The sequence below is a fragment of the Hipposideros armiger genome, unplaced genomic scaffold (assembly GCF_001890085.2).
Source record: "Hipposideros armiger isolate ML-2016 unplaced genomic scaffold, ASM189008v1 scaffold_675, whole genome shotgun sequence".
Lineage (NCBI taxonomy): Eukaryota > Metazoa > Chordata > Mammalia > Chiroptera > Hipposideridae > Hipposideros > Hipposideros armiger.
Window position 1 is genome coordinate 348773 of NW_017732025.1, and position 13547 is coordinate 362319.

The window sequence follows — 13547 nt, forward strand, 5'->3', positions numbered from 1 at the left end:
AAAAAAAAAAAAAATTCGTTATGAGATGTGACTATATCTTTTTTAAAAACAAATGAATCTAACCTTAATGTCTTTCAAGTGAGTGTAATTTCTGTTGACCCTTCATTTCTTTACAAATGTTAGACTCCTGGGCCATGTCTTTCTGAAGATTGCCTAAGTATGGTAGCATTTCAGGCCTTTTTTTGTCCCTTAAAGGAACTTCTATTTCATTTTAGCATAGGCACTGCTAACATGAGGAAATAAGAACATGAAGCTAAATGCAGCCAGGAACATTATACAGAAATATTGTGATCCTTTAACTTTTTTAAAGAATAATTTTTACATTACTATCTTCACAATTGTATCTGTGTTTATTCAAAACATTTACTAAACTCCCGCAAAGTGCCAGGCTCTGAGGACGTAGCTGTGAAAAAAGACAAGCCTCTTCTTCCGTGCTGTTTACATTCTGGTGGATAGACACTAAAATACGTAACAAGTACATATCTACATCCACTTACGGAAGGGCCTGTTTAAAAGAAAAACCTAGAAGCATGCCCCAAATGTCATCCAACAGAATACTCCTCATAAAATGAATGTTCTCTTTCCAGACATTTTTTGGATGTTTCTTAGAGAAAGGCATATTTGATTAAATCAGTTCATAAAGGGAATGGACACATGTCTTTAGATTCGCAGCTGCGACTCTAGTTGGCCATGTTCCCTTATGTGTGGCCAGTGGTCCACGTTGCAGACAATTCCACAGGTCCTGGAGAGAATTAAATTTCACTTGGTAAGCCCATGGATCTTGCTACCTCATGCATCGTATCTGTACAGGCAGTTGCTATGGCCATATCCTGCCTCCTGTGTAAGACCAGCTTTCAGGACTTATTTGAGATCTAACTATGGTAATTTGCTTGTCCTTTGGACAAACTGCCAGCTACCCACCGACTCTGGCCAAACTTGGACCTGTTGACTAGAATACATTCATGTGCTTTTTCATCACATTTTGCTTTTGACACTATACTTGTTTTTCTTTGACTGTGAATACAACTATTCCAGGCTATTATACCACCGGCATTCTCACGGCCTGGCTCCGTCTTAGCGTCAATGTCTGATACTCTGCTGCCATCTAGTGGCCACAGGCTGCTCACCCTTTGCCTGTCATTTTAGGTCTTTTTTTTTTTTTTTATTGTTAGTTTCAGGTGTACAGAACAATGCAATAGTTATCTTTTTCACCCCTCACAAAGTAACAACTCCCTTCCCCCATCTACTGCCATTTTAGGTCTTAATAGTGCCCTTCTAAGAAGTAGTCACTTTAAGTTCTATATTCATTCCAATGAGGAAGACTTTACTGTAAATAGTTTTGGAATTCCTATTTTGGAATTGCTTTCAGAGCCTGCATTATATTCTTCTAAGCAATGGAGCTTAATGGTTAAGGCGATGGATTCTGGAGTTAATGGTTTGGGCTTAAACCCCAAAGCCACAATTTGTTTGACCAGGTCAAATTACTTTACCTCTCTATGCCTTACTTTTTTTTTTTTCAACCTGTTTAAAAACAGAAAGGGGAAGATGTGAGGGGCAGGGGGTATGATAAAGATAACTACATCATAGAGTACTTTGAGGATAAAAAGTGTTGATACTTGTAAAGCTCTAAGAACAGCACATCAACTCACAATAAATATTAACCACCACGTGTGAGACTTTGGGGACGTTACTCAATCTCTCTGAGCCTCAGTTGAATCATTCCTGAAAGAGGATTAATGTTTAACCACCTCCAGTTATTGTGAGGATTGAATGAAATGGTTCATGAGGAGCACACAGTTTAGTGCCTAGCATGTGGTAGGTGAGCCTTCAATAAATGTTAGCTGCTATTATTATTACTATCCCCAGTGATGGAAAATCCATGACCTATGAGGATGATGTTGAATTTAATAAATATCCAAGTTATTCCAGTCAAGTCTGAGTAAATGCAGTTGATGACATTTTTCTCTGGCCTCCCCCGTTTTGACTCTGTCACATTAAACACTGTGGACTGAGCCCCTTTTCTTGGGTTTTGTGATCTTTGTGATACAGTTTCTCTCCTCTGTCCTCTTTCCTGGCTCAGTTTTACCTTGCTGCCCTCTAATCACTGAATGTACCTCAGGTTCTAAGTTCAGCTGTGTGCTTTCCTCATTACACTCTCTTTTTGGTAATATGGTCTACTTTTTTATCTCTGCCAAGAATCCTCCACTTTCTCTCTCTCCTTTTTCTGGGTTTGAACCTAACCTTTTCCCTCAAAGTCAATATCTCCAGGAGAGAATTTTCGTCAGCACTAACTCTCTCCCCAGGCCTGTGATGTCCAGTCTCTCACTCAGGATAATTAAGTCTTAATTTACAATGCATCTCACACAGGCCTCTTGCTTTGCATCACTAGCAGTGAACCCTGCATCAGGCTCCTGTGTTCCCTTGTTAGACCAGAGGGCTCCAAATTTTTCCATCTGGCACCCCCTCAGGAAACCATTTTGAGCATATACTCCCAGTGAACATGTATTTATTTACAAGTTATATACATGCTCTATTCTAATATATGTATGTATATTATTTGAAAAGACAATAACAGACATTGAAGTGAGAGTGAAGAATTTGAAATAAATATTTTAATGAGTTTAATTTTACATAGTATTAAATAGATACAAATGCCTTTTTGCTCTTGCTAAATGTGTTATGAGTATCTTTTAAAAAGAACAATATGATTAAATGTGCCCAGTTATTTCTGAAATGTTGACTGACACTTTGTAATATAGCTATTTAAAGATCTGTTTCAATGCGGTTCCATGTTTGGCTTAACTTTGGTACTTGTTTTTAATGTCTTACTTAATGGTAAAGGGGCCCCTCAAAACACATAGATCCCAAACAATGGAAGTGTTGGTTGACTGTACCTACTAAATCATGAAAATTATTTTTTACTTTTGTCCAGAATTATGCTAAAAATTTTTTTGAAATGCAATATATATTAATATAGCTGAAACTTTCTTCTCTTATTTTAGTTTTCATTGATATGTTTGCTGGTTGGGTTTTATGTTCATTTGTTTGTTTCCCTGTGGATGATGTAACCCAGGGAATGTATTTTTATATGTGGTGAGGAGGGTTTTGTGAGTACATATTTCTCTACCATCTTTCCCAGAAATTTCATATCACACTTCTTAAAAACCAATAAGTGACTTTGGAAAATATCCAAGATACATCTTTAAGAGAATAGAAAAGCAGGATATAGCAATAAAATAACCCAATTAAAAAAAACCTGTTTATATATACTCACAGAAAAGTAACTAGAGGAAAATGTATCAATATTTTAATAGTGTTTATCTCTGGGAGATATGATAATGGATGATTTTTGTAATTTTCCTCATGCTTTTCTGTCTTTTCCAAAGCACCAATAAATAACATTTATTAACTCTAGATTATAAACGACTTTTTTAAAAAAATTATATCAGATACTTTTAAAAAGAAAGACGTTCCAGGTAATGTTTGAATTTCAGCCCCCAGATTAACTATACTCTTGCTGTTTGCATGTCTAGATATAGCTATGATACAGTGCAATCATTGATATTTGTAAATAATAAATCTAAGCTAATCAGAAAACAAATAATGTTCCATATGCTGTGTCTATGACAAACAAGTAATACATTTTAGATGGATTTACTTTTTTAGAAGTTAAAGAATTTTTGACACTTAATAGGCTGGTCTTGAAATGTTTGAAAAATTTCCACATGATGCCAACTGAATAAAAGTGGCATGAGTTTCTCATTAGAAAGTCTTACTGAGACTATCAAGGGTAATATAACCCAGGGGATATATATTGTGTCCAATTTTTACTCTAAATAATTCTGAAATGATGTAAATATATAGAAGTGGTTTTCAAGCTGTGAGCCATAAAACCTTTTAGAGCCCCTGCCAAGTAGGCAAAAGAGTCTTGCCCCTTACTACCCAGGAAACACTTCAAAATGCAATGCAGCTTCTAACAGTTTTACATGCAGGGAGTCCTACATAAACCTTGGTTTGGAGAAAAAAAAAAGCATTTTACTGCTAAATTAGAAGTCTAAAAATGCTTGGACTTATGCCACACTGAGGAGGGAATGGGACAGGTGTGTGTGGCAAGGACAGAAAATATAGACATATAGACTAACTTATATATTTTAAAAGATCTTTTATTGTAAATATGTGCTTCTTCTATCCATACTCCTCTGCCAGACAAATTGTTAGCTCAGAACAAAGTCGTAAAGGTAGAAGAAACGAACCCATACCGGAACCTGGAAAGTGGGCTAGCCAACATTCTCAGGCCAATAGATGACTTCTGTACAAAGTTCTTTGTGGGAACAGAGGTGAGTTGGCATTATCTGCTTTTACAACTAATTTTTTTTTTAAGATTTTATTGGGGAATTGGGGGAGGGGAACAGCATTGGGGAATCAGGGAAGGGGAACAGACAAGTTGCTGTCCTTTTGTTCTTCAGTCTAGTTGAGGAGGACATTGCTTCACTGGCCCAAGTTGGCACCATCATTGCGCTCTTCCCAGGCGAGGCAGATCAGTCGATGGCTTCTGGACGGCCGCTCACTGCAGCTGCTGGCCGCTCAGGCTGGCTGCTGGCTACACACGGTAGCCCATGGCAACCCACTGCAGCAGGGGCTGCAGCCTACGCCGTGACTGGCGACTCACAGCAGCCCAGCTCCAGGTTGAGCTGTTGTTCAGTATCTTAGCTGTGGAGGGCAGTGTTACTGGCCCTCATATGTGGGATCCGAACCGGGGCCCTCTGGCATCCCAAGCCAGTTCTTAACCATCACACCACTCGGCCAGCCCAACAATTAATATTTTTAATTGCATTGAAATATATGATTATAACTCCTATTGTACATGTTTTCTTTATGAAAGCTTATAATATTTATATCATTTTCGTATTTTAATATGCTTATTTGCACTTAAAATTTTTAACCCCATGCCCTCATAGATTCATACTTTAAATGTCCCTGAACAAATGTGGAAAAATCTATAAAATTAAGCATGACCTTTTTTACTAATAATGCATTGTTCAGCCTGAAAATATTTATCAAACACCTATAATATATGAAAGAAACAATGCTAAGCATTAGAGATTTACTTAGAAAATATATTGTCTGTTAGGCCAGCACCATCTACTAGGAAAGAGTAAAGAACTCACTCAATTCAAAAGATAAATAACTGGCTATAATAAAATAATGGCTGCCATTATTTAGTATCTATTATAATAACTAAATCGAGCTCACATTTATTGGACATTTTCTATATAGTAGGGTCTATGCCAGGTATTTTCCAAATCATATCTCATTTAATCTTAATAATCCTATAAAGGTGATATTATTATTCCCATTTTACAGATGAAGAAATGAGGCTCTATCTTACAGTCAGACAGAGGCCGAGATGCCTGTTCATTCATGAGACCCCTTGCCCGAGATGAAGGGCTTTTCTCCTAGGCCATAGAACAGTGGGAAGACGCCATAGCTCAGTCTTATCAAATGCAGTTTGTACAACAGGATTGGTCAGTTCCACCAGCTCTCGTGAATGCACTGCCTGCCAGGCACCGAGCTAAGCCCTGAATCAGAGATGAATCAATACCACAGTCCCTATCCCCAGGGCACTCACTACTTAGTTAAGAAGTAAATATTGTACATTGACAGTGTGATGCACATCAACACTGGTCCAGAGGCCACAGGTACAGGATGAAGAGATTGGGCAAGGTGACCTGTGAACTGGCTGGACATTGGAGGTTGAAGAGGTACCTGAAAGACCAGGGTGAGAGCATAGGCGTCAGCAGAAGTAACAGCCTGAACAATATTTTGGAGTTATGAAAGTCTAGGGTTTGTCTGGAGATAATGGAATAGTTTGGTGCAAGAAAGAAAGCTATGCCTAGAATGCTAGGATGGGGTCCAACCAAAGGGCATTTTCTGCTGTGTTAGGGAATTTGAATTTCTTTTGGAAAACAATGAGGCACTACTGAATAGTTATATATTTTATAACTTGGGCTTCATGCCAAAGCTTTTAGATTTTTTTTTAACCCTGGAAAAATATATAACAAAATTTACCACTTTAACCATTTTTAAGTGTATAATTCATATAATTCAATGGTATAAGATACATTCATATCATTGAGTACCCATCATCACCATTTAACCTTTCTGCGTCTCAGTTTTTGCATCTGTAAAATGGCAGCATGGAACTAAATTTTTTCTCTAAATCTCTCCCATCTCAGTCATTCATTTGTTCTGTCTTTCCTGTTCGTGTGGGTGTTTCTGCCTCTCCTTTACACCAGGTCCCTCTGCCTTCCCTCTCCTTAAAATGGCCACAAGTGGGACTGGAATACATATTACTTGTTATGTTACTTGGATAGAACTTTGTTTCCTGTTCTCAACTTTAAAGGTAAAGAGTACCATGTTATGAATTCATAGTCCCTCTTTCTTTCTTATTCCACAAATATTTATTAAGTACTGACTAAGTCAGACAAGATCTGTCTTCTCCTGGAGCTTTCAGTTCATCAGGACAATTTCCTGTTAACAAGAACTTTGGAAACCCAGCAGTTAGACCTTGTGCACATAGATTATCTCCATGATGGCCTGTGTTCTCCACATCACTGTGTGTAGATAAAAACTCAACAAACTCATTTTATTGTTTAATATAAAATCAACTGGCCAAGTGGCTCAGTTGGTTAAGAGCTCGCTCAAGAGTGTGAGCTCTGAACAACAGGATTGCTGGTTTGATTCACGGCGCTGAGCTGAGCTGCCGCTGAGCTGCCAACAGGTAGCAGGATGGTTCAGCTAAAAACAAAAACAAACAAACAAAAAAGATAAAATCAAGTAATCATTTTGAGCCTTTCCCCACTGTTGTACCAAATTATCATTTGATTAAACTGACCTGCTGCTTTGTACTTGTCACAATTGGTCTTAGCACATGAATATGAGGGGTTTTGTCTCTTAAATGGGCATTGTACTCATTACGAACCTGTAATATTTTTAGGAAGGCGAAATAATATACACAGATTGGAAACTGGAAAAAGACCCTGAAACTGGCCGATTGATGAGTAAGTTTTGATGATTGTTCCATTATTAATAAGTTGTTCCCTTTTTACGAAGTGCTGAGTTACCCCAGCCTTGCTAATGGAAGGAAGGGCACCTAAGGTTCTGACTGTACACTAGTTACTCAGAGTGAGGGCCTCAGACAAGCAGCACAGTTGTCCGCTGGGAGCTTGTTAGAAATGCAGAATCATGGATCCTACCCTAGTCCTGCTGAATCTGAATATGATTTCAATTAGATTCTCCAGGTGGTTTGTTTTCACGCCAAAACTTGAGGAGCACAATTTAAAGATAACAATGCTGTTCTAATAATGCAACAAACTGATAGCTTATCTATGTGGGAAGTTTGAGTCAACGTGAAATTAGAAGCCAAGTTTACAATGATCTTGAAGACCTCAGGACAGTATGGGAGAAGTGACTGTAGGACCCTCCTTTGGGGCTCGGACTGGTGGTGTCCACGTTCTCCCCTGCTCCCAGAGCCAGGCTTTGGGCAGCTGAGCAGAAGTATGAGGGTCACACCCAGGTGTGAGCAGGAATCAGAGTCAAGGTTTAGGCTCCCCAACAAGCAATACTCAATGTCAAAGCTGAGAGCCTTGGGGCTAGCTACAATTACAACTACTTACTTTAAAACTTTGGATTTTATCATGGCATAAAAACATATTTGAACCAGATTTCGAAGCAGGAAATGATCATAAGCACAGGAAGAGTCAGCTTCTGGGACTGCTAGAACATGGTGGAGCAGTGAGGTGGGGCAGCCAGGCTTGGTTTGCACATGGGATCTGGTCAACCCTGTGGGGGTTTGGGGCAAGTGGACACATGACTGACTGATGCGGTTGGAGGTCAAACCCACAACCCTCGGGGAACAGCTTCTGGGGCTCAGGTCTCCACCTCAAACTTCACTCCATTCACTTCTAACTACTGAGTCCAGTTCCGTAGACTGGAGTGCCACAGACCTGGAAAGGCTTGCTTTGTCAGCATTGACCCCAAGTAGCCATTTTAATCTGGAAACAGCATTCCTACTTTTCATACATGGTGTCCCCGACCAGAAATCCAAATGTGTGTTATTGATAGGAGTGGTGCATTGAGAATTAGATGTGACCCCAGAGAGTGTCAAGTGCAGGCAGAACTGATACCTATTTTCCACTTTCCATTTATTCCCAATTTCATGATTTAAAGTTGAATTCAAAATTACATATTGGGTATAATGAATTATATTCAACTTTTATGCTTATGCATGTTTCTATTTGCTCAATAATTTATGAATATTAATTTTATGTGTACTGCATGCCAGGCACTATGTAACATGGCAGCTGTCTCCACAACACCCCTGGGACAAAAGGTTGATGCCATGACTTGGTTACACACAGGTAAACACTGGTTCCTCCTGGTCTCAGAGACTTTTCTGGGCACCTTACTTCCTCTTGCAGTTTCCTAAACTGCTTTTGAGGCAGCCCATGATAAATGGGTTTAGTTATTTATTTTAAATGAATTTTATCCCATTTATAGAATAGCCAATGACAATAAACTTATAAACCAAGAGCTTTACGTTTCAACCTCCCTGATGTTTGTTTGTTCATTCTTTCTTACTCTCATTTATTCATCAAATCATTACTCAGAATGTACTATGTACCAGGCACTGGGGATATAAAGATGAATAAGATATTATCCTCCCCCAGAGGAGTTCCATCATCCACTGGAAAAGTCAACATAAACAAATGATGACTCACTCTCTTGAGCTGTTAAAAAAAAAAAAAAAAGGCCTCACTGAAGAGAGATACAGATGAGCTGGGTCCTAAAGGGTAGATTGCAATTTTCCAGATGGAGAAGATGGAGAGAAACATTTCAGGTAGAAAGAGACAAGTACAAAAATCTGGAAGCCCAAAAGACCAGGGGACAATTAGGGAAACAGGGACATCTCCCGGTCAAACCATGGCCATATAGAGGGCAACAGCCACAGGAGAGGTGCCGGGAAGAACATTTGGGTCCAGATGGCAAACAGCCCTGAGTGCCCTGCTAACACTTTATCCTAGAGCCACCAGTATAACCAGAAAATCACTCTGGCAGGAGAACAGGGGCTAGATTAATTTACTGGTAAGACTTACAATGGAAGTATGATGATCAGTTGCAATAACCTAGGTAAGGAATGGGGAGGACTGATGTATAAGCATGGTAACAGGGACGTACAGCAGAGGAAATACAAGAGAGACTTAGGGATCAACATGCCAGGACTTTGTGATCAATGGGATGTGAGTGGTCAGGAAGAAAAGGAGTTGCTTTTAATTCCTTGGCATTGAGTGCATTCAAAACAATGGGCAATAGCTTTCACCACCTACTTAAAGTATACTTTTCAATCATCATAATACTCTTATACTTAAAGTACTTTAAAATCATCAGTCAAGTATTTTGTAACATGGAAAGCCAAATGACACTGTTATTCTCATTGGATGATGGTTGAAGTTCAGAGAAAGCCAATGAGGACACGTCCTGCCTGCCCTCGTTGCATTCTGTGAACTGGTGGTGTTTTCCTTGGGAGCCTCCAGCCTGTCTTTCATAAACACCATGGAGATTTCCTGAGTAAAGATGAAGTAACCCAATCCCTCTTGACCTGCTGGAAACCACATGTTCTTGTCGCAAATGTACAACAAGGCAAGGAGAATTTTCTCTTCTAAGACAAAACTTGTGAAAGGCAGAATATCCTGACCGAGCTGTGTGTGGTTAAAAACTGTCAAATCGAACAGAATTTCCGGAAGATCTAAGTGACAAGCCAAGAAATGCAGGCTGAATGACAAATTGACATAACCATTTCATATACTCGACTCACAAATTGGCACATGTTACATGCCAGGCACTCTTCTAAGCACTTCCCATGGATTAGCTCATTTAATCCTCACAGCAGTTCTATGGGGTAGCTGCTGTAAGTTGCATTGTCAGGATTTGAACTCACACAGTCTGTTCTCTTAACCAGGTCACTATAGTGAATCCTTCATTAGATAACGACTCTGGAAACTATTTTTCTGTGTATTGTCATTTTCTTATAATAATAGCCTGGCCTGGGGGCTCTGGCACTTCATTTACTAACTTAAGAACATCTCCATTCATTGCTGAATGGCACTAAGGTCTTTCGAAGGACAAAAGAAAGGAAAAATTATTATGGATTGAGAACATCCAACCTGTTATTTATTTTGCTTTTTAATTTAATTTTCAATTACGGTTAACATACAATATTACATTAGTTTCAAGTGTACAACATAGTGTTTAGACAGTTGTATACCTTATGAAGTGATCACCCTCTAACATAGTATTTTAAAGTACAAGTCTTAATGGTTGCCAATATTGCTATCACTGGTAATCATTATATTTCACAGAGGGCTTCCAGGTTTCTGGACAGCTCTGATCAGCAGAGTGGCATGGTATCAGGAAAACCTTGTTAACCCTGAGGGTAAAACCAGGCTCTGAGAAACAGGAACAGCAGCAAGAAGAAAGCTACTGATTTCCAGGGGCCTCCTGCCTTACCAGGAATCTTAGAGATCACTTCAAGATGGACTTAAACGTCTATCTTCTGTGCTCTCTTCAAGATGGGACTTTGGTTGGAGGGAAAACATTTTTTTAAACAAGAGGAGCACCATTAAATTTTTTAATTTACTTTATAAACTTTTTTCAAATAATTTTTAAATTGTGGTAAAATATACATAAACATGAAATTTACCATTTTAAGTGTACCTTTCAGTAACATTAGTCACATTTTTATGCAACCAATCTCCAGAACTCTTTTCATCTTGCAAAACCAAAACTCTATACCCATTAAAAAGTAGCTCTCCGTTCCTCCCCCCTCACCCCCCCCCCAGTGGCTGGCAACCACCATCCTACTTTCTGCGTCTGTGAATGTGACTCATATAAGTGAGTAGTTACCTCATATAAGTGGAATCAAACACTGTTTGTCTTTTTGTGACTGGGTTATTTCCCTTAGCATAATACCCTCAAGGTTCATCTATGTTGTAGTATATATTATAATAGAATTTCCTTCCTTTTGAAGGATGAATAATATATTCCATTGTATGGATATGCCACATTTTGTTTATCTCATCATCCATCGATGAACACTTGGGTTGCTTCCAAGTTTTGGCTATTGCAAATAAGGCTGCTATGAACATTGGTGGACAAATATCTCTTTGAAACTCTACTTTATGAGCTTTTAGCAAGATTTAATTGCTCTTTTTTATGCTTAGTGTCCCATTGGTGCTCTGAGAAAAAAGAAAATCTAGCCTTCACATGGCATTAATACGATGAGATTCACAAGTTTGTGGATTCAGTATAAAGTAGACAAACATTGTGGTTTGGTCTAGCCAAGCACATATTTTTATGGCCATCCCTGGGGCTGGTGGGTATGGGCAGCAAAGGGTGAGAGCATCCAGCTCTGCAGACAGGCCTGGGGGAGCGGAAACCCAAGCAATGGCCTGGTAGCACTGGCATGGCACAGGGCCTGGGGCTGAGACTAAGGGGAAGTCTTGATCTTCAAGTCCAAACCTGCTCGTCCTGTCTTCCCAGTTGCCATAAATGGAAACTCCATGAGCCAGTTGCTTGTGCCAAAAACCTGGCTCTCATTTTCAGCACTTCATCTCTCTCACCCCTCCCTCCTCTTCAAGCCATCTCCAGACCCTGTCAATTCCAGCTAACAAATATTTCCTGATTACTCACACCTCTCCATTGCACCTTCATCCAAGCCACCATGCCCTCACACCAGAACTACCACAACAGCATCCTATGGTGTTCCCTCTTTGCTTTTACCTGCTGTTAATCCATTCTCCCCATGGCAGCCAGAGGATATTTTGGAAATGTCAATCAAATTATCTTCTAGGCCTAAAGCACTCATTAAGACACATTGCACTTACAATATAATCTAAACTCCTTTCCTACAAGGCCCTGCGTGGTCTCAGCACTCCTGGTCCACATTTGTTTCACAGGTCTCACACTGGATCTTACGCTGGTCTCACACTTACCAGACTGGATCTCACTGCCCTCTTCAAATTTATAGACACTGAACATGCCTCAGAACTTTGGTGTATGTTGCCCCGTCTGTCTGGAATGCTCCTCCACGCCAAAATCTTCTCAGGTCAAACTGCTACTCAGGTCTAAATGACTCATCTTCAGAGAAGGCTTTGCTGAGCATTTAGTCAAAATTATGAATGCCCCTCGTTATTCTTTCTTGTAATATTTTTTCCTTCATAACACTTTTCACATTTTTTATTCTATACTTTGAGATTTGTCTATTGAGCCCATAGCTGTCTTTCCCACTAAAATATGAGCTCCTTGAGGGCAGGATCATGTTTGTTGATTAACCATTGTTTACCCAGCCACCTACAGTACCTGGCACATATAGGCAATTCACAAATACTTATTGACTAATGAATGAAAGAATGAATAAATGAATGAGAACATGAAGTGTTCCTCTGAACTTGCAAAGTGGCCTTGATGGGAAATTCCCTGGACTTTCCATAAAAAGAGGGACTACTCCTTGACAGATTCTGGTTCTCTACTCTTGGGCCTCATTAATCAGGACCTGTGTGTCCATTGGAGGGTACTCCATTCGTCATTGTAGAAATGTATACCATGTTATTAAAGATGAAATGGCCTTTTCCACTCCAACAGCAAAGAAGCCAGTGAACCTCTGCACTGTCCATGATGGCGCTGTCCACACTGTTCAGAGGTCACCTTTTTATAAGGATATTATCCTCACCATTGGGGGGTGGAACATGGCCATCTGGAAAGAAGGTGTCATGGTAAGTTGCTTGCAAAATGAAGGAATGGGTGTGTGGTCCTTTGTTATTGAGAAACACAATAGGAACAACAAAGTGTTCCAACATAACAGTGCCTGTGGGAAACTTTTTAGAGAAATTGAAACAGATGGCGTGGGCTCCAGCTTGTCAGCAGAACCTCTGTAAGCCCTTTGGAAAGCCAGCCATTTGCTTTCCTTTCCTGAGGGAAGGAAAACACATTCACAAGTCTCTTGTTCTCTGAAAGCTAACAGCCTTTTCTTTGAAATATATATTGCAGTCAGTTGACTGGCATTTTTCCTCTCCGTAAAGTACAAGATGAGGATGCTGAAGATGGGATGTTGATTACTACATGAAGTCCAAGGAGAAGCACTGGGTCTGATCTCTTTGCTTCTACACCAGGAATATGCCAGCAGGTTCAGGAAGTGGGAGTAAGAAAGCTAAAGGGTCCATCACCAGACAGAGCAGACACATACATGGGTCAAAGTGAGGCGGTGCCAAGAAAATCTGGTGGTCAGAAATAGGAGAAGGCCTGGATCCAAACTGTCAAAAACTAGAAAGATTGAGAAAAATCTAGTGAAGCAAGGGTATGGGGAAATCAGTATTGATATGCCCCTTTTGTGAGCAATTCAAGATTTTCAAAATCTGAAATATATAGGTATATCTATTTCACAGCCATACTACATACATCCTTTGAATAAATAATATATGTAATAATATATG

The 13547-nt window shown here is 39.6% G+C and overlaps 1 protein-coding gene across 1 annotated transcript in view; it reads left to right on the forward strand.

Annotated features, from left to right (window-relative positions):
- DNAI3 (dynein axonemal intermediate chain 3) overlaps positions 1-13547 on the forward strand; it is a 97487-nt gene that overhangs the window by 65120 nt on the left and 18820 nt on the right. The window contains exons 11-13 of the mRNA XM_019626408.1: positions 4207-4337; positions 6998-7061; positions 12700-12830. Of these exons, the coding sequence (XP_019481953.1) occupies positions 4207-4337; positions 6998-7061; positions 12700-12830 (326 nt within the window). The remainder of the gene's footprint in view (positions 1-4206; positions 4338-6997; positions 7062-12699; positions 12831-13547) is intronic.